Raw genomic sequence first — 26825 nt, 5'->3', positions numbered from 1 at the left:
AAAGTGGAACACCACTGGATTTGTCATTACCATGGCACAATCACCCGAAAGTGGCTGAGTACAGCGAGCCCACGACGCCGATCAGGACCTCGGTAGATTTAGGGAACGCCGTGATTCCTTGAGGATGTAAAGTGTTGCATATTCTTGTCTATTTATTTATTTATTTATTATGCTTTCTTTTGCTTAAGTGGGTGACAATGTGGTTGAGTCATTCAGATGACATTCAAATTAAAGGAAATATTCCTCTTTCTATTATGGTGCACTTTGTGAACACCATAAACGAAACGAAACAAAAATATTTTCATTTCTTTCGGTGGATTTTCTTCATATTTTTAACTTCTGGCTGGTATCAGCTGCAAAAAAAATAATATCCACATAGTTTAAAAATAAGAAAAAAAAGAAAAAAAAAAAACCCACCCCACCTCTGATGTCCCAGGTCTGTTATCCTCACAGTCTAAGGTTTTAGGGGTTAAAAGGAACTTCAAATTCCAAGGTCTTTCCAAAATCATCTTTGCAGAAGGTTTATAAGTCATGTGAAATCCTTTTGGAGTCCCTGAGTTTGATGGTCTAGAGATATTAGAGGGCTCGTGGTGGACTGAATTACCTTAGGACTGAATTACCTTTCTTAGCTACAGTTTGTATTTTGCTATGTAGGGTTGTAATGTGAGAATTCCAGAAGAGCCGTAGCATAAAAGTGCTTTTCTATTTTTTAAAAAAACCCATTCTAGTCTTACTAAGAATTAGAGAATTTTTTTAATATCAGTTTTGTAATTTTTGATAAAGTTGTCAATATTATGATTAAATCACCAGAAAAAACAGTTCCTGTGCTGTTCTCTTCGGGGCAGGGACTTTGTCTTCCGACGGATTATTCGATGCCACGATGGGATGCCCACTCTTAAAGGGGGCCACGGGCACCGCTATCAAATTAAAATAGCAACCCACAGCTGTGAGGCTGAGTTAAATCCGTGAGAGCTGAGAGAATTCCCAGTTCAGCCTGCAAATCCCGCTGCCCGTCCATAGTTTGTGTGCTCTGGGACGGCCACGGCATCGGTGCTGCATCCGACGGGTAAGTTCGGGGAGCCGGCGGCTGTGGAAGCTCCTGCTCACGCAAGGCAGGATCTCATCCCAGGCCGGGCACATCCACCCCCATCCCACCCCTCTGACCAAGCAGCTCAACCTCCAGGGGCCAGGATTGCCCCCAAAACACCCAGTGGTCCAAGCACGAGATTTCCAGGAATCCCGAACACCAAACAGATCCTTCAGTTCAATACTCACCGTTCACACCGGGGTCCAATCAGTGATGGAAAAACACTTGGAGGCTTAAAAAACCAAAAAAATCCGACAAAAAATAAATTTCCCTACCCCCAGGTCATGAGCCTGGGAGCTGCAGGGACATCCGAGCCCACAGAACCCCACCAAGCATTCCTGCCCCACTCCTGGTGTCTGGTTATCCTTGTGCTCCCGAGGATGAAGAGCAATTCCATGCTCTTGTATGTCCTTAAATATTGCTCAGACTCACGGGCAGCCTGGGGCTGGGTTGGTGGTGATGCCATAAATGTTGCCTGAGTGTCCAACTCCCAGAAATTCCCACCAGCCCCCTGTACCCTGCATTACAACCTCTCCTTTAGCCTGGAATGGTGACACTTTGTATGGGCTCGGTATCTGAAAGCAGTGGGAGCTCAGACCCCTCATTTCCCTCTGCCAGGTCTTGGCTGTGAACAGTTCAAAGCAATTTTTGTTGTTTTGTTTAAAAAATAATAATTAAAAAATCCAAGATTTGATTTGGAATCCCCCCCTGTGAAAGAAGATCCTGGAGAGATTCCATCTCCCACGTTTTTACCTGCTGCGAGATAAGGATTTGGCTGTAATTGAGTGTCATCCCAAAGGGAGATAAGGGGTAGGATTTAGAACTGGAAAAAAACCTACATATTATTAGAATAGTACTTTCTGGAAATTCCTGCTTTGGGAAAGATCTGGGAAGTGGGAAGGGTTTTGACTTACACTGGATGAAGTGGGGCAGGGAAGGAAGAGCAGGAGTATCCTCACGTATTCCTGTGTAAAATCCTGGGGAAGCACTGGCACAGGTTGGCACAAGTCGAAGAGAACCACTGTGCACAAGCACTGTCAGCTGGAGTTCCAAAATTCCAGGCAGGAATGGATCCCAATGAGAGGTCCTGGGCTGAGCCGTGGGGTGGTGAACCAGGTACAAAGTGGGATGAGAGAACAAAGGCTTTTCCAGCCACATCCGCTTCCATGGTGCAGGTAAGTGGGAAGTCCTTCACTGATAATTCCTTAAATAGCTGAAGAACCAACTCCTTGGGTCACAAAACCACAGAATTTTTACCCAGCTGGTTCCTGCTTCACTTGGACCTGCAGCAGGTGATCAGGGAGTGGGTTGCAGGGTCTGTGCTGGGAGGAACCAACTTTCCAGGCACAAAACAGGATCCTAGAACAGACATTTTCTTAATCCCACTTCAGAAGTTTCTGTCTCATCAAACCACAATCATCTGAGGCCTTTGTGAAGGAGAAGCAATTCTGAACTCCCAGCAGAAATACAGTTCCTTTTCACTTCCAGGAAAATAAGTTATTGCTTCTCTCAATGATTTTTCTCTAGAGAGAGAAAAAGTCATAAAAATAACAAAGTTTTGGGGTTGTCATTATCTGCTCTCAGTCATGGGATTGAGCTCTCTGCTTCCGAGGAAAAAGTGAAGATTTACATTTGAAAAATAAAACTTTATTCCTGTCCTACCCTACCCTACCCTATCCTATCCTATCCTAAACCCTCATTGGTTTAATTGGGACCAAAAGGAGAATCCATAGTTCCCAGACTTGGTCTTAAGAGTTTCATAAACCAAAGTAACAAATAGGGGATGACAAGTGGGATTTTGGGAAGGAATAAACATTTGGCATTTACAACTTGGTTATGACAACGATAAAAAACACAGAACAAAGTGTTAGACAATAAAAAAAAAAAAAAATATTTTAAAATATATATTTTACGAATTTGGAGAAACTTCGGGAGATTAATGGAAGTTCAAGTGTGGTATTTGCCACCCTAAAGCCAGCAAGGGGACAATGACTTTATAAAATTGCCCATAAAGTCCTGCTTTAACACCCACTTTGACAAGTTTCTGTCCAGATGTTGGGTCCAGCTGTGGCTTCCAACACCTTTTATCCTCAGATCAGGAGTGTCCTCAGCTGCATCCATACAAAGAGCGAGGTGGAAGGAGTTTGTCCTAATGTGAGGCACACGTAGGCATGGAAACACATGTCCAAGCCACATGTGATCCTTGTTAAAATGCTTGGAATACTTGTGGGGGAATTAGGCTGCAGGCCGGTAATGGTGCAAATCAAATCTGTGACAGGCAAGGAGTCCTCACCAGATTTAAGCTGGGTTTAGCTAAAAACAAAGTCAAGTTTTGGGAGTAACAACAAAATATCTGCATTTGTTGGAACTGATTGGCTTTGCTGAGAGCAGAGCTGATAACACTGAGGAATAAAAGAAAGGCAACAAAGCCCAGCAAGCAGCAAATGGTGAATTATTCAATGCAAATGTCAAGTTTTAGTAGTGACTGTGGCTGTAAATCTTTTTTTTGCAAGGCTGAGCGTTGCCATTAAGCAACTCCATATGACGCTACATCTGTCGGATTTCTTTTGTATCATTTTATTTTTATGGATGCCAGGGAAAAGTATTGGGAATTTCCACGTTCGAATACTAATAACATCATTTCCCCAACTTCTGTCGTCCGCTGATTTAATGTTTGGTTGATTTTTCTGGCAAGGGTTAAATCCATGCCCACTTCAGTAACGTCCCAAGCCGTGAGTCTTCAAATGAAAATGTTCTTTTGTGGAGAAATTTTAATTTTCCGTGTTTTGAACCCGAGTTGGATTCCTTGGGAAGATGGGGAGTGGTGAGGGAAGAGCGAGGAGGTGCCCATTACTCTGCAAGTGCTGGGGGATTCCTATCACATCCATATAATCAATCTGTCCAAGGGTTTCTATAGCTCCCATTATCCCCCGTGCCTCCAGGATAAGGAGCTGGGAACAATCGCCCATTGTCAGTTTATGAAGGAACTTTTTCATCTTCCTTCCCCAAAGACTCAATTCTTAATTAAGTAAATTAAAATTAATTACGGAATGTGTACAACAAGATGTTATCACGGCTGTGCCCCGAACTGAGCTCTCTCTGCTGTGCCTGCGCCGCATCCTCCGTGTCAAAGGAACAGGGAATGGAGGGGACAAGAGGGAATGGCTTCAAACTGAGGGATGGCAGGATTCAGTGGGATATTGGGAAGGAATTCCTGGCTGTGAGGGTGGGGAGGGGCTGGGATGGAATTCCCAGAGAAGCTGTGGCTGCCCCTGGATCCCTGGAAGTGTCCAAGGCCAGGTTGGAGGGGTCTTGGAGCAAGCTGGGACAGTGGGAGCTGTCCCTCCCCATGGCAGGAACATTCCCATCACCGGGTCGGGGCCTCAGCCTTGTAAAAACATCTCTGTACATTTAAGGTCAAGCTCTGTGGAACACTGTGGGTGATTAAGAACACCTTCCAGAGCTGAGGCTGAAAGAGTTTCACTTTTTAAAAGATAATTTTATATTAAGCAATTCCTAAATATCCAAAGGACAAAGGACATTTCCTAACAAACCCCAAAGCACCTGTGTGTGTTTTGTAATGATTTCTTGTGCTTTGTTAGCCAGAGCTTTGAACTGAGCCACATTCCAAAGGACAGGAATGCTGCACTTCCATTAATTAGTTTCCAGAGGAAGATGTTGCCATTAGCTATTGACAAGGACCCTCTTATTAACTGCCTGATAAGGATGACTTAAGTATCCGATAAAATAATGGATTAAACAGCAAGAGTGAATGAAGGGTATCCTGAGGATCACTGGACCTGCAGCAAAATGAGCACAGTTACTGAATAAAAGGAAAGTGGAATAGGTTATTGAATTGGATCTCAAAACTTTTAGGAGATGAACATCTCAAAGATGTCAAGAGTTTTCAGAAGAGCAAATGTCCTTTCTCCACGAGCTGATCAGAGCCAGGAGACTCCTCAGTGCGAGCTGGGCCAGGCCAAGGAGGGTCCCTTTCCACCCTGGGAAAGGGGGAAAGGAGAAGATGGGTTTTGTGCTCCCTTCCTTCAGCCCCACCTGTTCCCATTTACAGGGAAAGCAGGGTTATCCCTTCACCTCAGACATCAGTGGGAGGCTCCCTGAGTGCAGCCGTTGGGGCACCTTCAGCTGATCTGAACGGACAATATCCAGGGTCTTCCCAAAACGTGATCATTAACGTGTCTTCCAGAGCTGTAACTAATTAGATGGCCTTTAATTATCAGGCCCATTGAGTGGTTCATGAGTTTTTTTAATGATCCTTAAAAGCTGGAATGAGACTTCTTTAAAATGTCCCTCAGTTAGACGCCTCCTAACTTTTAACCTTCAAAGAAGTTTATTTCTACTTCCTTCTTCAATAAAACCAAGCCCTGGTAAGGCACAACTGATTAGAAGTTCATATTCTCTTCTACTTTTTTCTGGAACCAAAGAAAGAGTAAAATGGCTTAACGTTTCCACTTCTCAGAAAAAGGAAAGTTGGAAAGCAAGGTTTCTTTTCAATCAGGTGCTGGTGGTGCTGCAGAAGGGCATGGAGACCCATCAGGTAAATAACCACCAATCTAAAGTTTCCTTGGCTCAGAAATTGCTGCTTTTAACTCCAGTCGCACAATATGGTTTTTGTTTGAAATCTGCGAGAACTCTTCCCTCAGCCCTGCAGACAATTGCACCTATTCAACTTCTCAGAGTTCAGAAACACGGGGGTGTTTGGAATCTTTTCTGGAGCATCTCCTCAGCAGAGTGTGAGAAGCACAGTCTGATCTCCAAACAAACCCAGCTAAATTTACTCTGCTCCCACCCACCCTGGCGAGGACTTGCCACAGTTCCCTGCTCACACGTCTGGGTCAGGGCTTAAATGCTCCATGAAAATTGGATTGCCCCTCCACAAAGGCTCCCAAAGACATTTGGAGATTTATTTCTCCCTTCAATCTCACTGCTTTTCCCAATTGCTCCACAGCTCTGGCTCCCAGTGCCAGGAGGAGACCTTGCTTGTTTTGCTGCATCACTGAAGCTAAAATGTTTTGCTTAAACCCAAAAATTCCAGCCCCAAAATAGTGGTGCAAGGGCTCTGCCTGTGGGGAAGCCTCAGCCAGTGCCACCAAGCAGAGCACAAAATAATCTTTGGAAGTTTTTAAGCTCCATCAGAGCAGATTTGACTTTTTCTTCCTGTTGTTCTGATTGGGACATCACCCCACAGTAGCAATTGTCTCCTGATTTCCAACCTCAGCGTTGGTTTTCATCTGCTCTGAGAGTTGTTCAGCTTCTCCCTCTGGATGAGTGATCGCTGCTACCTCTCCAGCCAGCAATCACATCCCTCTCCAGCCTTCATTCCATCGGAGCAGGCAGGGCACACACCTCTCCTCTCTCTCCCTACGATTGTTTTTCCAATCATTGGTCGTTTGGGCAGCTGTTGGTTGCCCTATTGGGAGATTTGTTTGGTATTTGAGGAGGAGGAGTAGCACTTCTCAGTAGTCTCAGCAGGACATGGCTGTTTCTCTCCTAAACACCTTCAGATTATCTGAGCCACACTTGGAGCTTGTGCTCCTGTTGGAATCAACTAAAGTGTGTAGCTGTTTATAGGTTGTCTCCAGTCAATCAGATTTGATTTGATTTGATTTTCACAATGTTGACACTAAGAACTAGAATTAGTATGTGGCACTGGATTTCAAAATCAAAAATACTGATATAAAATAGATGAAGATGAAATTAATGTTGCTGTTCAAGAAGACACATAAGGTAGAGCTTGTGCCACACGGTTTGTGCCCTCATGCCCATGACAGAGGAATGGCTGGATGGGGATTGACTTCCCTGTGCCATTCATATTCCCGGTGCTGGCAGTGTCAGAACCCTGGCAGCTCCCTGCAGGAATGTGCCCCTCGCTGAGGGTGTGGCTTTGCCCATGGAAGTCAGAGAAATGGACTTGCAGGTAGAACTCCCAAACAGCAGCTCCAGCTGCTTCCTAAACAGCCTGTGTGGGATGGTCCATTTTGTCCAGAATAACGTGGCACATGCATTTCCTCACTCACATTTCCCATCTTTTGAGGGCTTTGAGTGTCTTTTTGTTCTAAAAAGCATCTTTTCCACAGCACAGAGCCCTGATCCATGACTCAGAGAAGCTGTGGCTGCCCCTGGATCCCTGGCAGTGTCCAAGGCCAGGTTGGACAGGGCTTGGAGCACCCTGGGATAGTGGAAGGTGTCCCATGGCAGGAGTGGAATGGGATGGGTTTTAAGGTCCTACTCTGACAACCAGCACTTTCCCAACAGGAGCTTTCCTGCATTGCTTCCCCTAAAGTAGCAATTTCTCCTTGTACTTGAATGTTTCGTACTCACCTGTTCTGGTTCATCTGGCATTGAAGAACTCCCAGCTAAAGGTTACACTCAACCTGTGCAAGGAAGAATCACAGAATCCCAGGATCACTGAGGTTGGAAAAGATCTCCAAGATCATCAAGTCCAACCTGTGACTGATTCCCGCCTTGGCAGCTAATGAGATGATGACCCAGTGTCATTTTCTATTTCTCCTCTTTGTTTGCTTGTTGATTCACAGATAAATCCTCTTTATAGTGAGAGATCCTAATAATCTTCAGTTACAGGGGTTTATAAACTATTAGAGAAGAGTAGGACATCCTAAGGCAGTAGGATTTATAAATCCACAGAGGATTTTCTGATCAATAAAAGAAATAAAAGTACAAAATAATCTGGTTTTTTCATCTGGCGTGTAAACGTTGCCATTCTGAATACCATATTAAAATATTGCCTAAATCCTTCTTTGAATTTCCAGAGAACTTCACATCTGGCAGCAACTTGCAAAACATTGCAGAATATTCTGGAAAAAAAATGAAAGTCTGTCAAAGCTTCATCTTCCTCTAGGATGGGACTGAGCAGAACTATTCTGTAACAGACTGAGTTGTGTTTTCTTCAAGCAAGTAATTGCCTTCATGTCTCATAATATGAACCACTACAAATGATGTTCCTCCCCAGGATCCAGAGGCAGCTCCCATTTATATCCCAATAAGCTCCTAATATTGAAGAAATGTGTTGGGTTTCACGTCTTGCATTGGCAGCTGCAGCTCTCTCAATCATTGTTATTAAGGAATATTTGCACACGTTGCCATCTCTGCCAGTTTAGACAATTTTTTTAGCAATTTTGCAAAACAATTTCCCTCCCTGGGTCTCTGCACACGTCGGAACAACTCCACTTATTGAGCTCAGCAAGTGGCACTTTTGGACTGCTATTTCTTCTCGGTAAATCAGCCTAGGCAGGAGTTTCACAGAAAATGAGGGGCTTTGTTTTAAGAAAGTTCATTGTTCCTGTAGCCCTGCTCTCTTTTATTTCAGACAAACAGACGTTCCCTGGTTTGTTGGGATCGATGAGTGAGGGTATATATTGGGAAGTGGTGTGGGTTTGAAGTGGGATTTGCTTTGATATTTCTGTGCAAATCCATGTGATGGCTCACTGACTCATACAGCTGAAAATAGGTGGTGATATCAAGCACAGAATTCTTTACAGATTTTTTTCCCCCTTTTCTTGCTTAGCTAGCTGCTCTTCCAAAAAATTCAGGTCATTATTCAAATCTGTACTTAGATTAAAACTCCAGATAGCATCACTCTTACTCATTGATGAATCACACTGGAGCAAATTTTGGTCCTACTGAACTCACTCTGTGTTGCCTTAGTCATAAGTTTGTTTGGCAAATCACATGTCATGCTTGAATTAAGCACTTGCTTAAATAAGATACTTTTAAAATACATTCAGGAAAGTTTGCACATCAGATTTATATAGATAAGATTTATATTGCAAACTTGTCAAAGCAAAACTGGAGAACGAAAACTTCTCTTAATTCTGAGTTAAAACACGGATTTATGTTGTCAGCAACAGACCTAAAGGGATTGCTGGACATACATGAAATTAAACTTGTTTTCTCAAGTCTGTTTCTAAATGAATTTTAAATACTGGCTTTTGGGAGGTTTTGGAGTAGCAAACTCCCCCTGGATGTAGTGATGCCACCGCCACCCACACGGCTCAGTGTCACCACAGCCTCTGCTCTGCCACTGCTGACACCAACTCGACCTTTCCCAAAGATTTTTTTTATCTTGCTTGATTCCTATGCCAATATCAAATTTGCACTGAATCTTTTCAACTGACACCATATGGCTCTTTACATTAACAGGGCCAATTTTCCCTGAATGAGGATAACAGGAATTTACCTGAAATTATAATTTAAAAGCTGAACACAAAACAGGCAACGTAAATAAAACCATTTCCAAAAATAGAACAAAAACAGCTGTGAAATTATACTGAAAGGAAGGGCAGGAACTGAGGTGGGGATGGTTATAATAAATTATAGATTATCAATCACATGGCAGATGGAAACAGGGTTTGGTTGGATGCATCCATAGCTCCAGCTCCTCCCCGCCTCGTGCAGGAACATCACAGTGAAATGAACCCTGTAAGCACTGACACATTACAGCTATGGCTGAAAGAGGAAAAAATGGAATTTAGTATATTCCAAGCATGCCCTGTATGATGATGTGTCCATGGGAATAAGCCAAAGGCAGAAATGAGATTGGCAAATTGCAGCCAAACCACAGCAGGATCCATGGGGAAAACGATCAGCCAATCTCCCGATGCCGCAGCAGACAACGGCTCCACTCCCACCCCCAGCTGGGGAGAAGGAAAAGCACCAGGGGTGCTGCTTAAACACCACCAAGTCTCTCCCACAGTGGAATGGAGACCTGAGAGCTGCTCTTCAGGAAATCAATAACTCCATGCTGTGCCAAGACCTACAGCTCCTTGTTGAGGTTGTCCTGTCATGGGGAGAACCTGTTCTCTTTCCAGCTGGTAATGGAGCAGAACAAAACCTGCTATTAAAGAAGTGCCAGCAGGAAAGGAAAGCTGGGCATGGAACCATAACTTCCCAAGTTAGAATATTTTAATGTGTCCCAGGTGACCTGAAGTCACTGTTTGCTTAAGCTTGGTACCTTACAAATGGAGTTTGGATAATCCGGACAGGTTGGGATTACAACTTCTTGCAGCTTTATGGATCATTTCCCTCGAAAGGATTAACCTGTGACTTCAGGAAAAGCTCACAAAATATCTGTGTGTTTAAAATCGAGAGAGAATTGTGCAAAGAAATTAATTAACAACCAACCACTGAATACTTGGGGGAAAATGGGAATGGATTAATTTGGGCTCCTTGAAAACCTACCTATTGCATTGGTATTTTTTTTCAATTGAAGAGTGAAACCCTGATGCAATTTTCCTGTTATATAATGGCATTATTTTCCACTCCTTTATTTCTCCTTTGTTTCCAAGAATGATTAATTAGTGACACAACTCAGGTACCTGCAGAAACATTACCAAACCCAGCCATTCTTTTGTTTTAGAAGATTTTTTTCCTATACCTGCAGTAGCCAGAAGCAATGTCCTTTTTTGTAATCTCATAGGATTTTTTAGGATTTCAGGGTTAGAAATTCCCACGCCTGTGACATTCCCTGATTTCCCTACGGGATGTCTGTGCAGGCTCCACAGAACTGGTCCCACGTGGTTTGGGCACCTCTTCAGCTCTCTTTGAAGTTTTCAGCTGCTCCTGCTCCTCTCTGCATTGGCTCTCCCATAAATCCTGCCTCTTCCCAAGGACCTGGGCTTCTGGAAGCTGAGTGTTTGCAGTGCCCTGAGAGCCACAAATATTCCACAAATATTCCAGAATCACAGAATCTATTTGATTGGAGAAGACCTCTGAGTCCAACCTATGAGTGATCACCACTTTGTCAACTGTCACATCCGGTCTTTCCTTAACACCTCCAGGGATGGGGACTTTATTTAAGAAGAAATTCCTGAGCTGAGCATGGCTCCCACTGTTCCTGAGGAAGCAGGAGCTGCTGTAAAGGTGTGACGTTCCTGGAGCAGCTCTTCCAGAGCATTTGTGTATTTATGAAGATCTGGTAGTACATGGAGCAGCAGATCTCAATGAACAGGGCTGAATAGCAATTTGGAAGTGGGAATACTGCATCAGCTTTGCTGTGACTGATGTCTGCATAGTAAAAGTGCCTTTTTTTACACTATTTTCTTAAAAAACCCTTTGACAAGGAAGTACAGGAATGTGAAGCTTGAATACATCTTTCAATCTGCATGTTGATTGCATAACTCCCCACGACAGCTCAAAACTTCCTTTTGTTATTACAAATGTGTGCACAGAGTACTGCAAACATTGTCCCCACTCCTCATTGCCAACGAAACACTTTCATTTTCCTTTTGACTCTTCTTGCAGCCCAGCAAATATTTTGGTTTCTTGATGCACAGCAACCTTGCTGAGAGACTCTGGCTTTGCAGTGAGGGCTTCCAGCCCCATTTTGCAGGAAAATGGGGGAAGTACAGAGCACACAATGACACCGCTCCCATACGAGTGACAAGAAGTTTCTCTCTGATTTGCATCAGAGTCAGATAAAGGGAAAATCTTCCTTTCTAGAGAAACATCTCCTGACTCCAATTGGCACCAGCAATTTGGGACAGGGAAAGGCTTTGAGGAGTTTTTTCTGCACAGAGGGGATGAGCAGGAAATGGTTCTCACAATGGTTCTACCCCAGCTGGAGATAAGCTCTGCAGAGATTTTTGGGGGTTTTAAGGGTTTTCCCTGCATGGAGCCATGAAACATTCCCACTCCAGTGGGTCCTGCCACTCCACATCAGCACAAAGCAGTGGCATCAACCTCAGAGCAAGGTGGGCAGGGAAAATATTGCCATTATGGATCAGTAAGAAAAATTGTTGTATCCAGGCCATTAATCCAGAAGACAGCAATTGTCAAGGGGGTGTTGTTGGGGATTTTTAGGTAAGCTTTTAGGTGGCTTTATTTTTATAAAAGGTACACTTGGTGTATTTCCTAATTTCTCAGTTTTATCTAGTGGAAGGTGTTCCAGCCAATGGAATGAGGTTGGAATTAGATGACCTTTAAGGTCCCTTCCAACCCAAGCCATTCTGAGATTCTGTGATTTTATGATTTTATAGTTGCCTGAGAATTTATTTTTAGAAAGCAACCCCACTTCTACCCTTGTGCTGAAATCCAGCAGAACTACAGAGCTCTGAGGAGGAAAGGGAGCACCTCTTACTTCTAGGGCAGAGTTTTCCAGAGTCCCCTTTATGGCAAGTCTTTCACTCTGGCTCCTGAAATCTGAATAAAAATAAAAACAGTTTTCAATGCTCCATGAGCATTGAAAGGCTCCATGAGCCTTTATTGATATTTTAAGTTGCAGGATGGGAGTCGCTTTAATTTTTTCACACAAGCTGGGGAGTTCCCATGTCCTCAAAACACGTTGATTTTAAAAAAAAAATAAAATTATCTTGTGTTTGACTCCTGAGGTGTGAGATTTTGGGATAAATTCGTGTACATTTGTAAACTTGGTTTTCATGATTTTTCTCTGCTATTTTTTTCTAAATGACAGTTGAGTAAATCTCTCTACTCTTATTTTCCAAAGTGAAAGGGCATAACCATCCTTATCATGTACTGATTTTAACACTCCTTTTCTAGTTCCAGCCATAAACATTATTTTCTTCACTGGTCACTGCATTGTAAAGTTACCTTTTTTCTGGTGGTAAAATCCCAGATTTCTGTGGTTTTGAGCTGCACTCGTGCAGGTACCCAATGGCTTTACTTGATAATTCCAAACCAAATTCACCTGGTTTCATATATGCATTATTGTTAACTCACTGGTTGAATTGGGTTGTAAAAGAGCCCAGGCACAGTCAAGAGTAGATTTATCTTTTGAGTCAGAATCCAAGATTTTATGCTACAGGAAACAGCTGCAGCAGGTTCCTTTAAAGAGCTCCCGATGTCTGTGGTAACCTCCACACACAAAGCACAATTCCCTTTCATTTTAAACCTTTTTCTTGACACAAATAGTTTTGATGTAAAACTCTCAAATCAGGAGCTTCCTGCTGCTTTTCATCATTGTCCCTTCCTGCTGTAATTTGGGAAATCTGCTATTTTCATAGCTGCCCTTTTATTTCGTTTTATTCGGCGTTGGGCTCAAGATTTTAACTCCATTTTCAACTTTTATAATTTTCATGCAGAGCTTTAAATCTCCCAGGAAGCTACTCCATACTGGATTTCAGGGTTTGGCTGGTAGGTTTTGGTGACCTTAGAGGGGAAAATGCGCAGGCTGCCAGTTCCCTAAACCCTTGGAATAATTGGAAATAGAAATGGTTGGGAATGATACATTAACTCTGAAAATTAGGCACTAAGCATGCTTACTGGCTACTTTGATCAAGCTCTTTTTTCCTGACAAAACCCCCTTTGAATGAATAGGACAGAGGTTCCTTTCACTTCAATCGGAGTTCTCAGACACAGGGAGAAAGAAGGACTTCATAACCTTTAAAAAGACTCCCCTCGTCCATTCATGGATCTCCTGGAAAGCTCAGCACTTTCCCTTGTGCTGAAGTTACTAAGCCAGCCTGCTGGATGCTTTCAGGCTTCCTTCTAGTGAAGATTTCCTTAAACATGAGCTCAAACCCCTCTGTAATGAGCTGGAATCCGGGATGTACGACGGCAGGAGCAGCGACACCGGGAATATTTGGTGGTGTGGATTGTCAGCATCGCTTTCCTACCTGCACCTTCTGAGCCTGTACCTGGCACGTAGCAGAAGATGATTCCTCTGTACACTTCATATCTTGATTATTTTTGTGTATTTACACTCAAGTCATCAGCACCCTAAAAATTCCAGTTCTCTTTTAACACCCTACAGTGAATGAAGGTTTTGGACACCCCACAAGGCTGGACAGCACCGTGCCTTAGCAGGGGCCATTATCACTTCTGGAAACTCTGTTTCTACACTCACTGAGCCTTTTTTTAACTACTTTCTGTACTTACAAGGTAACAACACACAGAGTAAAGAAGTAGTACGTGCTCCTGCTGTATCATGTTGCCATAAGATACTCTGAGCTAATTGTCCAGAAGTGATGCTTCTGCTTGGAGAAGATTAATGCAGTGAGATATGTGCTATTAGAAAAAAGAAATCCCAAACTAACAAATAAAGAGGATAAATCTGAAAAAAGACCTCAAAAAATATCCCAGGCTTTAGGCAGCCATGGTGAGAACAAGGATTCCTTGTGTTAAATGTCACTATGGAGAAGCAGAACCAAGAGCAAGGATGTGACAAAGCCCCCAAGCCTATACAGCTCTGACATTTCCACTGATATACATGTTTAAATAAAATCCAAGGATTTTTGGTCTATCCAGTGTTCAAATGTGCATATTCAATTCCATAATCTCTATGAAGATGAGTCAGAATTCAACTATTGAACAAATAAGTTTGAGACATTGTTTCCTTGATTTGTGCATGAAAATAAATTATTTTGTCTACAGCTGAGTTACAGCTCATAATTTTTTACAGCTAGAATTCTTCAGAAAACCTGTAAGATTTTACAGGAGGAAGAGACCAGATTATGTGCTTAAAAGATGGATGGTTCTTAAAGCTAAACTAATGTAAGCTGAAACTTCAGTTCTGCCCATGTTCAGTTCTGTGCAATGACTGTTTTGACTGCATAAAAACCCTCTTCTGTATCCTACAGGGCATCATTTAAAAAAAATTGTATTGCTTGTAGAAGTAAAATAATGGGATGAGTTTAGGACTAGGAGCCAGCTGGAGGGTAAACATGTTTCATTTTTGTACTTTTCTCTTTTTTATTTAAGCAGTAAAAAAAAGCAGAACACGCACACAAAAGGAAAAGGTTATTATTATCTATTGTTCAGCTGTGCTGACTGAAAGGGGGAAAAAATCTTACAGCAGTTTGAAAATGCCTCTTTCTTGCAGAAGCAGAAGGAGGAAAGTCGTGGTGGTTTTTAACTACTCAAGGAAGTACTTGAGGAGGAACTGACTGTTCCAGCAGCCACCCCACCTCTCACAGGGATGTCACCTGTGCAGCTGGGCCCCAGCACACTCCAGGTGATGGCATCCAGGTGGAAAATTCAGCTCATGCAGGATGATGTCACAATCAGTGCTCGAAAATGCCAACCCTGTGCCGCTGCCAATTAATCCTGAATTGCTTTAGGGGCACCAAGCCCATTTGGGGTGTGGGAAGTGTGGCCACTCCTAGAACAGTGCTGAATTATAAACTCTAAGATAAACCATCCAGATTTTAAATGTTTACCTGTTAATTCTAATCCAAGGCAAAAATTGTCTATCTTATGGAATAAAAATATTCTAAGGGAATTATAAATAAGTGCAGTCTAACACAGTTTTGTTCTCTGTTTCTTTTCTCATATTTTTAAAGATTCATTTGCTCACATGACTGAACACTCACCTGATGCTTTCACAGGAGTAGTTAATATAATTTCCAGATCTCTTTCCCAGGCTAATTTGGGTCCATGACTGATGAACACAATGTTCTTGCTGCTTCTTTTTCCCTCTTGTGTATTCCTGTGCTTGTTTCATCTTCCTCTCTATCTCTAGTTGACACAATTCTTTATCCTTCATTTTGTAAATCGTGTTTGTCACGAACAGCAGTTGTATTTGCTATACAAAACCATGTAAATAAAAAACACAACAGGTAACTAAAAATAAAAGGCAATTCAGGGACTGAACCTATTTTTTTCTAATTTAAAAAAAAGGAAATTACGTACAGTTGGCACAGCGATCCAAACAGTGAAGTTTTGAGTAAGAGTTTCAGCTTATTTCAGAAGGTGACGCTGACAACTCCTGTGAGAGCTCTAAGGCAGAGGTGAGAGAAGCAGCTGCCTGGTCTCAGGGTGTCAAAATAAAATGGAAGTGAGGAGATATTTGAGGTACTAAAGGTCTTTGATGAAGGGTTTTGCAGACTAATGTCAACTCTTGCAGGAAACTCTGGATAGGCAGAGGACTGAGGCTTTGTCCAGGTGAGAACTTGGGATTACTAAGTTCCAAGTTGCAGGACATTGCCCTTGATGGAAAGAGTGATGAAGGAGTTTAGTAAACTGAAACAAGGAGCTGCACCTCAGCATGAGGAACAATTTTCCATGAGGGTGGCAGAGCATGGGAACAGGTTCCCAGGGAGAGTGTGGAGTCTCCAGAGTCATTGCAAACCCACCTGCTTCCGGTGACCCTGTTTCCACTGGATGGTCTTCAGAGGTCCCGTCCAACCCTAAATATTCTGGGGGAAAAAAAATAGATACTTGCGCAGGCACAAGTTTGTGTCTGAAGTGTTGGTTTGTGTCAACCCGCCTGACGTTTTCATGGCTGGAACACTTTAAGCCCACACTGACCAACACACTGAGGAGACAAAACCGCTGGTTTGTCCAGAGAGCAGGGACACTGTGGGACCACTGTGCGGAGACGGGGAGGACACGGTGGGGCCACTGTGGGGACATGGCAGGGAGACTGTGGGGACACTGCTGGGACACGGGCAACGTTATCAGGGACAGTGGGGACACTGTGGGGACAGGGTGGGGAGGCATTGGGGACACTGCGAGGGTACTGTGGGGACACAACGGGAACATTGTGGAGATACGGTGTTGAAGCTGTAGGGGAAACGGTGGGGACACTGTGGGGGAGACAGGGAGGGCACTATGGGGACACGGCAGGGACAACGTGGGACACAGTAGAGACACTGTGGGGAAAACGGCAGCGGCTTTGCGCGGACACTGTGAGGAGACAGTGGGGACCCAGCCGGGACACTGCGGGGGCACGGCGGAGAGACATTGGGAAGACACTGTGGGGACAATATAGGGACACTGTCTAGAAGTACACCGTGGGGGCACGGCACGGAGACTGCGGGAACACTGCGGGGACATTGCAGGCACACTGTAGGGACACTGTGGGGACACTTCGGGCACCCGGCGGGCTCACTCCGGACGCTCACCACGCTCCGCTCTCACCCGGTCCCGCCGCCCCCCTCCGGCTCCCTGAGGCTCCCTCAGCCTCCCGCCCTCGGCTGCGCGCGCAGCGCCGCTCCCGCCGCGCGGGCTGCCGGGAGGGCCGAGCGGCTGTGGTTAATGTCCGCCATGTTTGCCATGGCGCAGGCAGCGGACCGAGCGAGCCCGGTGCGGATCTAGGGCTGCGGGGCGTGCGCTGCGGGCTACGGGCGGCCCCGCCGGGAGCTGCGCCGGGGCGGCGGGACCCTCCATGGTGGCGCGGGCGCGGCGCGGGAGCGGCTGGGAGGCGGCGGCGAGGCCGCACTGAAGGCCCCCCCCCCCCCCGCCCGCCCGGCCCCGGGGTGTTATTGTGAGGGGGAGACAATGAGCAAACTCTCCTTCCGCGCCCGGGCGCTAGACGCCGCCAAACCGCTGCCCATCTACCGCGGCAAGGACATGCCCGACCTCAACGACTGCGTCTCCATCAACCGGGCCGTGCCGCAGATGCCTACGGGGATGGAGAAGGAGGAAGAATCGGTAAGGGAGCGCGACGCAGGGGGGGCCACCATTGTTTACAGGCACCCCCCGCACGGGGAACCGGCCGCCGGTATTCACCAAGCGCGCTACGCTCGCTCTGCCGCGGGGCGCGCGGGGCGCTGCGCAAACGGCGCAGCGTAAGCCTCGGTCCGGCGCCGCGAGCGGGCCCTGCCGCCGTCCGCCATCTTCTGCTGCGCGTCCCGGCCGCGGGGCGCGGGTGAGCGGGGGGGACTCGGCGTGAGGGCGGCGGGACGGGCCGGCGGCAGCGCGGCGAGCGCGGAGCGGAGCGGGGTGTCGGACCGGCGGAGCGTGGTGTCAGAGCGGCGGAGCCGGGCGCCGGCCCGGCGGAGCGGCGCGGGCTGCCGGACGGGCTCCGGCTGCCGGAGCGGCTCGGGATGTCAGAGCGGTGGAGCGTGCGCGGGATACCGGAGTGGCTCGGGGTGTCAGTTCGGGATGCCGGGGCCAGCTCGGGATGTCCGAGCGGCAGAGCGGCTCGGGGTGCTGGCTCGCTGTGCCGGAGCGGCGGAGCGGAGCGGGGTGCCGGAGCGGAGTATCGGAGCCGGGATGCTGGAGCGGCGACTCGGAGATGCCGCAGCGGGCTCGGGATGTGCCGGTGCGGGGTGCTCGGGATGCCGGAGCAGCTGGGGATGCCGGGGTGCTACAGCGGGCTCGGGCTGCCGGAGTGGCTCGGGGTGCTCGGCGCGTTGTGGACTAAAGCTGATACTACTCCTGCCAACCCTGTTGTGCGTGGCTGTCAAGTCGCTCGGGCTGGAGCTGGGGAGGTGGTGGCGGCGTGAAAGTGCTGGGTGCAGCGTGCTGTGCTGTGCCACTCCACAAGGAGCGAGCGGGTCCGGGCCAGCTTCTCGCTTTCCGGGGGACGGCGGGAGCGGGACGCGCTGTCCCTCTCTCCGGCCGGCTGTCCCCGAGCCCGGCGGCAGCTCCGTGTCGCGGCGGTGCTGTCAGTCCCTGTGCTGGGCACAGACACACTGTGCACATGCGGGGCTGAGGGGACAGCCCGGCACACACAGACACACACACACATTGTGCACATGTGGGGTTGAAGAGACACACAGCAGCTTTGGCTCCCCGTGTGGGACAGTGTCTCTGTTCCTGCAGCCACCCCCGGTGCTGCTCGGAGTTATTTCACACCTATGGTTTGTGCTGCTTGGTGTGCATCGCTTGGCAGAGGCGTCAGCTGGACGCGTCGCGTGAAGCGTTGGAGCTTTAAGTGTTACTTCCAAATCAATCAGCCAGTGTTCAGCGTGGACATGTGATATGCGTTCTGCTTGTAGTGGAAAAGCTTTTGTCCGCCTAGGTAAATATAAGTTTCTGGGGTTTTTGGTGAGCAATAGGACAGCTTTGAAAACGCTTGCCCGCAGTTCTGGTGTCCTCCGAATGCACTGCTTTGTCTTGCTGATCTTAAAACACTTTTCTGTAAGAGTAAGGTTTATTTTGTGCTCCTGGGAGTTGTGTAAGCTCAGACAGGGGCTGTCGCCTGATGTGTCTGTACTTGCAGAGCCGATAGTAAATGCACCCTCCAGAATTTCCTCAATGAATCCGTGTCTCCGCCTCAGCTAAACCTCTGTGCCTGTGGATTGGCTTTTCCGAGGTTACAGCTGTCAAAGGAGGCTCCATGCTTGCCTCATTGCTTTTTCTCACCTGACTGTTGGTATTAAAAGGAATCCTCTGTCTTATCATGGCGGGGTTTTATTTTTTTAATTTACTGTGTATAATATACTGTGATCAAAACTTCAGTAATTCCCCAAGAGTAGCTCTGCTAGAATCTGGGATTGTAGTTAAAAGGAACAATGCTGAGGTACTAATGAAGCAATACTGGGGACTAATTTGGTTTTCTCAGCCTTGAAAGTCTATCTTGCAGTGTTGTGTTTGCATTCAATATTTAAATGAATTCCTAAAAAATGCTGTTATTTTGATAAATCATGTTGAAAATAAAAGTTGTTAATGGAAAATTGCTGTAAGAGTTCAAGCAAACAAGCTGCTTATGGGCTGCTTAAATGATTGAGAAGATTAGATTTATACTTGAATAAAACTACTTTAGTGCTATCCTAAAAATTTGCTTTTCTGTGAGGGGGAGGTTTGTTTTCGCTGCCCTGACATGTGGCTCTGTTTGATATATTATGTAATGGTATCAAAATGAAATGACTGAAGCAATATATAAACATAGTGCGAGATGCATCAGCCAGGCAAGATTATAAACTGCTATTCTTAGGTTATTCAGATTATTGTCATGTGGTGATGGTTTCATTCATGGCTTGTCCTTCTCCCAGTGTTACATAGAGAATTCTTTAATGTACTTCTTTTTTTTAATGATATGAAAGCCCTTCTAGGAACAGCTGCTATGGATGACAGTAGTTAAATATTTGAAAACTACCTAAACAGCTTGAATTCTTAGTAGATGCTGCTGTGATCGATTTGGTGTGTATTTTGAAAGGGATTTTTTGGAGGGAGAGAGAAATCTCTGCACACTCATTTCTGTCACCTCAATTTCTAGAGTGTCTCAAGGCCTTTTATCCCAAGTGAAAGTTGTTTGAAGCCTCGGGGTGGCTGCTGTTTTCCATTTGCTGTACAGAGCCATAAAGCTCGTGTTCCTCTGGCCCCAGGATGCCGTCCTCCCGGTGCCACCCTCTGGGAAGCCTTGGTGGCATCAGAAAGGGCTTGTAGCACAGTGTGTTACGGGGTCAGACAGCACCTTCGGGGATCTGTTCCACTGGAAATCATCATTATTTACAGATCTGCAGGATTTAAAATGCTTGAGTGATGTGTCTGCCTTGTTCTTTACAACCCAGCCTCGCTGGTGCAGGCATGTCATTTAATTAGTCGGTGATGGATCTTTTGTACATACAAAAGTGCAGATTTTGGTCCATTTATTCTTGATGAATATTCTGGAACTGTTTCTGCATGAGTATCTCAGAGATTTATATCCACTCGCAGCGTTTCACAAATCAGCAGCTCGTTTCTCTCACTTGGAGATTCCAGCTGTGAAAGAATTAGGTTTCTGTTCTGTAGCATGTTTACGTTACAAATGTTTATAATTTACTCTAAATTAAACCTGGGGAAGAAAATTGTGTGGGTTTGCTTTTAAACTCACGTGAGGGAGCAGTCGCTGTTAAGCAGAAGCAGGAAGGTGTCCTTTTGTGAGTTCAGAAACTGAGCAGGCACACGTTTTTTTTTCTGATGAGTAAGACTCGTATTTCCTAATGCTAATGAATTGTTTTGACTGGAAAGGGAGAAAGTTGCAGAATAGATAAGCCCTGGTTTTGTTTCTTATCGCATAACTGTGTTTTCATTTGAATACCTGTTGCTGGAGATTGCTGAGTTGCACATTGTGAGGTGAAATCCTACTTAGTAATGAGGCACATTCACACGGAAGGCTCTGGGAAGTGAATTTACCTGAGGTGTGAGGAAGCTGAAAATGTGCTGGTAATGGGTGATCCCGGGATTGCCTGGTCAGAGCTATCTGAGCCTTCATCTCAATCCTTGTTTGAACATCCGTTCATTTACAGCTCAGCTTGGCATGGCATCACAGGGCTGAGGTTAGAGAGGAAAAGTGCAGGAATGGCAAGTTAAGGACGTGGTTTGACGCTGCAGAAATGCTGACACAGTACCCGTGGGAAGGGACTTTCCTTCCCAGCCCTTCAGGGATCACCTCGGGATAAGCTTTCTCTGATCATTAAATACAACGTTCAGTTGTGATTATTTTGACTGGAAATAGTTAACTTGATTTTTTTTTTCCTTGCTTAGTTCTTAGTTCATTCAATTTCTGTTGTAACATTGCAACTTGAAGTGCTCATCGTCTAGCTTTGAGGTGCCCTGGAGAGCTGGTGATGCTCCTGGAACAGCATCTTCATTCTCCTTTCAAAGCAGGAAGCTTTTAGCTTTGCACAAGTCCTAGTTTTCCTTTTAAACTGTATCAGCAAAAATACCCATAATGAATATTTTCTTTTGATACAGGGAACTGGGAGAGTATCAAATGTGTGAGGATTTACTTAAGCTGCTGCTCAGAAGTACTTACCTGGTACTGTCTGATGCACTCAGGTCTGGGTTTAAAAACACAAATACATGTAAATCGCTCCGCACGTGGACTGAACTTGCTCCTAACTGGATGTTTGTGTGTGGGCTGTGCATTCATAACCTGTGGTTGAACCCTCAAAGTTCCTTACAAACGAGAGGCTTTGTAGAACAAAGAAGCCTGGACAGCAGTGTGTAAAACAGCAGGTCAAGAGAGGATAACTTCAGCTCCAACCATGCAAATATTCTGTAAAACAGAAATCCCTCTGAAAGACTTCATGGGAATCTACGTGAGAAACTCCAAGGATTGTATTTCCATGCAAAACCAGGTGAAATCAAGACAGCACACTTTGCTTAGGAAAGGAATTGGGTTTGTTTGACTAAAGTCAACTGGGTTATCTGCTGGGGAAATACAGTTCCCAGTGTAAGTTATTCCTCAGTTTGAGTTAAGCACCTGTATTTATTTACTTACTTTGGGAGTATTTGGAGACTGCTGAGATTACTGAAGTATGTTTGGCATTAGGCAGCAAAATGCTGGGTTGTGATCTTTATTCACAGAATTTTGAACTTTAGTTTTGTTTGAGATCTTTCCCTGCCTTGAGCTCCTGTACTTTTCTTCCTCCCTCCGAGTCCCATCGCCTTGTGCAGTGATGTTCCTCCCAAGTGCACATTTCAATTCCATTTCCCAGCCATTATTTCAGTTTTCAGCTCTTATGCTTCATCCTTCCTGTGCCTTCACCTGCAGAATCTCTGGTCCCTGTTTAATGTCCCGTTTGATAGCGGTGAATCAGAGTTAACCCCGGCAGCCGAGCACTGGGGAGCTGTTAAACTGAGGAGCTTCGCGTTTAATTTGTTGTGGCTGAAGTTAAACACGACCAAGATTTGCTTTTAAGTCTCCACCTCCCGAGCCGTTTATTAGGGCTTATCACATTAACACCTATCAGCAAACGTGCAACAAGTGCTTGGGATATCAGCTTAGCCCGGGACAAATGTCATTGATCTCTGAGTGTGCTAAGATAAAGCTGAGCGGGAGTAGCCGACCTGCAGGTAGAAGGGACATGCTGCTTTTTGGGGCCTTGATAAAGGGTGGTGATAGCCCACCGTGGGAGAGAGCATCCTTCCTTTCACCAGGAGCACGTGGGGATAGAGATGAGAATGGAGAATCGGTGTCACCCCGAGGTTAGATGGGTTCAGCCCTATCTTAACACCGCTCTGGTAATTTAGATAAAGCTGCATTTTTGCTGCAGGCTAGAGGCTGCGCGGGGTCAGTGAGCGGGGCTGGGAGAGCTGCCCGGGCAGGTTTGGATGCCCGTGTCCCTGCGAGCACAAAAGGAGCTGCCGGGCTGTTAATTGAGGCACACCTCGGCTCATTATGCAGGAACTTTCCCTTGTAGGAAGGGTTCCTCGGCAGGAGGTGTAATTCCATGACAAAAGCTTAGGAGAGCACTTTGGAATCTGCCTCGTTGAGCTGTTACGGCTCAGCTCTGGGACCGCTCAAATGTAGGGAGCAGTCTTTCCTTTTCCTTCAATTTGAGGAAACCTTGGAAAGAAATACCTCGGGCGTCCTTGGATTTACGGAGTGCTGGATTTCTGCTTGGCAAAACTGAGTGGCTTGGTACAATTTCTGTTTTGACTGAAACCAGTTGAAATGTCCTGTTCGAATGATTCGGATCAACAGACATTAAAACTGCTTATAGTAACCTCCATTCTTAATTATCTTTCATAAGAAAGATCATTTTGACTGGTGCTAGATGTTCAAAAGGTTATTTGTAATTTATTTTACCAGCAAGGCTAATAAACAATGCCTTGTTTATGCCACGGCATATTTATCATTCTAACAGTTCAACTTTTGGAAAGGTAAATAACTCATTTAATATTTACATAAACCTTGGGTGTCCTAAAAGCCAGTGGTGGTGAAGATCAATTGTAGAACTGAAGTTTCTGTAACAAGTAGACAAGAGTGGAACTAGAACTGAATTCCTGTATATAAAAAGGTGTAAGGAGTAGCAAAAATAATTTTATGAAAGTAAAAGTAACATCAGTACAGACTGTCATAATTTTGCATTTAATGTTCACTCTCTCCAAGTCAAAGAAATAAAGTATTTGAGAATATACTATTTAAAAGTTTTAATTTTTAATCCATTTTGCAAATTCCTACTTGTTAATATATACTAATCACAGTGTAGTGGGGCTGAAGGTGGTGGATTAAAACACCTCTGTCCGTGGCAGGTGAAGTGCTGCAAATGCAAGGCAGCAGAAATTTGCAGAAAAAAATCCGAGTTCTTAATTTGCCTGATTTCCTTTGGTGCAGTTCTAGCTGTCATTAATACATTTATACCTGTGGTCTCTCAAGTTTGAGTGCTCAACACCCTCCCCATTGGCAGAATTGTTCTCTGTGAGATGTTTTTGTGTCATCTTTCATTGCAAGAAGTGAAGATTTGCTCAGCTTCGCTTGTGAGGCTCTTCCCAGTCGGTGAGATGTCATTTTTCCACCAGTTTTCTGTATCAGTAAACTCCTCTCTGCTCCTGCCCCCTGGGACACACAAAGTGGTTCATCCACGGATCAGTTCTGAGCCAGCATAAACACTTCCTCTTTTGCCATGGTTGTTTTCTCGTGTTTACATTGGAATTTATAATTTGTTTTTCTCAGCTTTGTGCCATTTCTCTGGCTGCAGCTCACACTTGGTGTATCTTAGACCAGTCTGTGTTGCATAACAAAAACTGTTTCTACTTTGAAGCATCTCAGTGATGTTGGATTCCCTGTGCCAGACTTGGATGTAAACAAAACCTTCAATGTCTGCAGTGGTATCCAGAGACTGGATAATTAAGGGAGACACTGACACTACAGAAAGCTGAAAAAATAATACTAGATGTTTCTTGAGTTAAAGGTATTTGGTTTAAAATGGAGTTTTGTCGCTAATTTTCAATAATTTTCATTTCTATCAATTACTGTATGTGTGTTTTAATTTCTGTCACCTTTTCCTAAGTTGTCCAAACTGTAGAACCAATCTCTGACATGATTAATTATAATGTGAGGGATTTCTGTGTGGTTCATCTGGTCTCCAGCACTCCAGGTAGCATCACTTCGGTGATGAAAACACCATTTGTTTAAAAACTCTGTAAAACACAAATTCCCTGCTGTAGGTGCGTGTGCCTGAGTTAAAGAAGAACTCTGGATATTAATCCTGGGATGAAAGTGTTCCCCACAGGCTTAGGTTAAATGCAGAGTGCAGCAGGAGGGGGAGAGGTGCTGTGCTCGCCTGTCAGCTCCTGCTGGAGAATTTCCAGTTCTCCCTCCTGGTGACTCTTCCTCCTCCCCGCTGCAGGGAGCAGTTCTGTGACTCACGGTCACATGGAGGTGTTTGTGTGTGCAGCCAGCAATCAAACAGAATGTGGGTTCCATGGATAATATTGGATTTAATAAAGGGCAAAGCTCGTTGGTGAGGAATCTCAGCCTTTAAAAACGCATCGTGGGGTTCATGACATGAAAAATGAGAGAATATTTCTATATGTTGGTGCAGACCCTGCCATCCTGCTTTGACTGGGATATCAGGATTCCTAATTGAATCATTTGTTATCTTGTGAGTGACACCAGTGTATCCCAAGGTGCTCTTTGGACTACATGTTATGTTATTTGTAACAATTTTCTCATAAAGCTTTTTTGGAAAAAAATCCCGCTCTTCTGTAAATAGAAATTTGTCATCTAGTACCAGAAACAGCTTTTCCAAAAGGATTTTTTAATAATTTAATTCTTTGTTATAGTAGTAACTTTATTTTTAATAATTAGTTTATAGTCATGTTTTGGTAGACTGGGGACTTGTGTAAATAAATGTCGCTTTAAAATACAGAGTTGTAGTGGCTGTGGGTTTTTTGACATTTCATAGGCAGTGACAGTTTTGTGTCCATATGTTCATAAATAGTGAATAATCATTATTTTTAGGGATGAGAGATTGCTCATGTTCTTGTACGTTACTGCTGTCCCACTCGGGGTAATACTTCGGATATCTCACGGTTGTTTCGTGTCCAGTTTGACATAGGATGGTTGAAATTGCATTGTTTCCTTTTTTCTAGACTGAAGCTATTTAGAGAATTTTTTACTTGTTTTATTCTGTTTGGTGCTGCAGATAGAAACACAAAAATGGTTGTGATATGTGCACATCTCACTGTCCCTGTCCCTTTATCAGGGTCTGTGGGCTGATGGCCACTCTTACTTCCTGAAGTGCCTTGTAGTGCTTCAGTTGACTCTAGGGTAGTGCCAGAGGGGGAGGGAAGGCATTCCTGGGCATTGTTTTGGTCCAAACTGGACTTTTCCTCATTTAGATTCACATCTCCTCTCCTCTGGAGATGTCTTTACCTGGACACGAGGTGTCATCCAGGGCTGCTCAGGTGTCATGCAGGGCTGGGAGTTTTGGGGGCTCTTCTGTTGGGTTGATCGAACATCAGCATTCCAGAGATACCCTTCAGGTGATGGGCTGTAATCCCGGGATTTGAGGGCAAAGTAATCCCAGATTGGCTTGGCTTTGGTGCTGCTTTGGGAAGTTCCAGTTGTTTAACAACTGGGAAAGGGAAGAAAGTGATGGAAAAGTCAGTGAATGTTTGCATTGGAAGGGGCCTTAAAGCCCTTCCAGTACCACCCCCTGCCATGGGTGGGGACACCTTCCACTATCCCAGGCTGCTCCAAGCTCCATCCAGCCTGGCCTTGGGCACTGCCAGGGATCCAGGGGCAGCCACAGCTTCTCTGGGCACCCTGTGCCAGGGCCTGCCCACCCTCACAGTGAGGAATTTCACCCATTCCAGGGACTTGTGTGAATTTTTAGGATGCAGCAGCCCAGTTTGATTCACTTCCCCTGCCTCCCCTCACTGAGTCAGTAAGAGCAGCCGACCCTTAGTGCATTGTGCCTGTACTCATAATTCAGCAGTCTGGAAGGCAAGTGTGGAGCAGGTGGTTCTTGAGATTATTTTTTTTTTAAGAAAGGGTGGGGGATATCATGTTGGAAGAACTTGATAGGGCCAAAAGTGAAACTGAGAAGCGGTTCCACGAGCCCTTCCCATTTGCGTATCTTCTGTTTCTTACGGGTTTTCCTCAGCTCCTTCCTCTGAGTGTTGGAAACTCCTTAGGGAAACTGAGAAGAGTTCTTCCTCGAAAGCCTTGGTTTGGGTGTACTGGTTTCCACTCAATGTTTAGATTTTTCTGGTTTGCCCAGTGCCCTGCATTACTCGATAATTAGTACAATGTTTTAAGGGGCAAGAGGAACCAATTCTGGTTCCTGAGTAGATGAAGTCTTTATCAAATCAGTAGAAAAATGCATATTATCAACTTTGCTAATCTCTGAAGTGTTTG

At 45.1% G+C, this 26825-nt stretch overlaps 1 protein-coding gene and 1 long non-coding RNA gene across 3 annotated transcripts in view; one reads left to right on the top strand and one right to left on the bottom strand.

Moving 5' to 3' along the window:
• Positions 1-400: 400 nt before the first annotated feature.
• Positions 401-16995, bottom strand: LOC121670662. Its single transcript, XR_006018197.1, has 4 exons — positions 16156-16995; positions 15713-16008; positions 15394-15605; positions 401-2610 (listed from the first exon to the last, which is right to left on the bottom strand). It is a non-coding gene; the product is annotated as an uncharacterized LOC121670662 (long non-coding RNA).
• A 263-nt stretch (positions 16996-17258) lies between these two features.
• The window catches only part of EPC2 (enhancer of polycomb homolog 2), a 35435-nt gene continuing 25868 nt past the window's right edge, over positions 17259-26825 (top strand). The window contains exon 1 of one of the 2 annotated variants that reach the window (XM_042041182.1): positions 17259-17455. In XM_042041182.1, the coding sequence (XP_041897116.1) occupies positions 17303-17455 (153 nt within the window). In that variant the 5' untranslated portion in view covers positions 17259-17302. Of the gene's footprint in view, positions 17456-17616; positions 17673-26825 lie in introns of those variants that run through there. The other variant, XM_042041183.1, reaches the window with a different exon arrangement.

The sequence above is a fragment of the Corvus kubaryi genome, unplaced genomic scaffold (genome assembly GCF_017639235.1).
Source record: "Corvus kubaryi isolate FWS band 111438036 unplaced genomic scaffold, C.kubaryi_AGA036_p1.0 37396, whole genome shotgun sequence".
In the NCBI taxonomy this organism is placed as follows: domain Eukaryota; kingdom Metazoa; phylum Chordata; class Aves; order Passeriformes; family Corvidae; genus Corvus; species Corvus kubaryi.
This window is presented reverse-complemented; position numbering and strand designations above follow the sequence as displayed.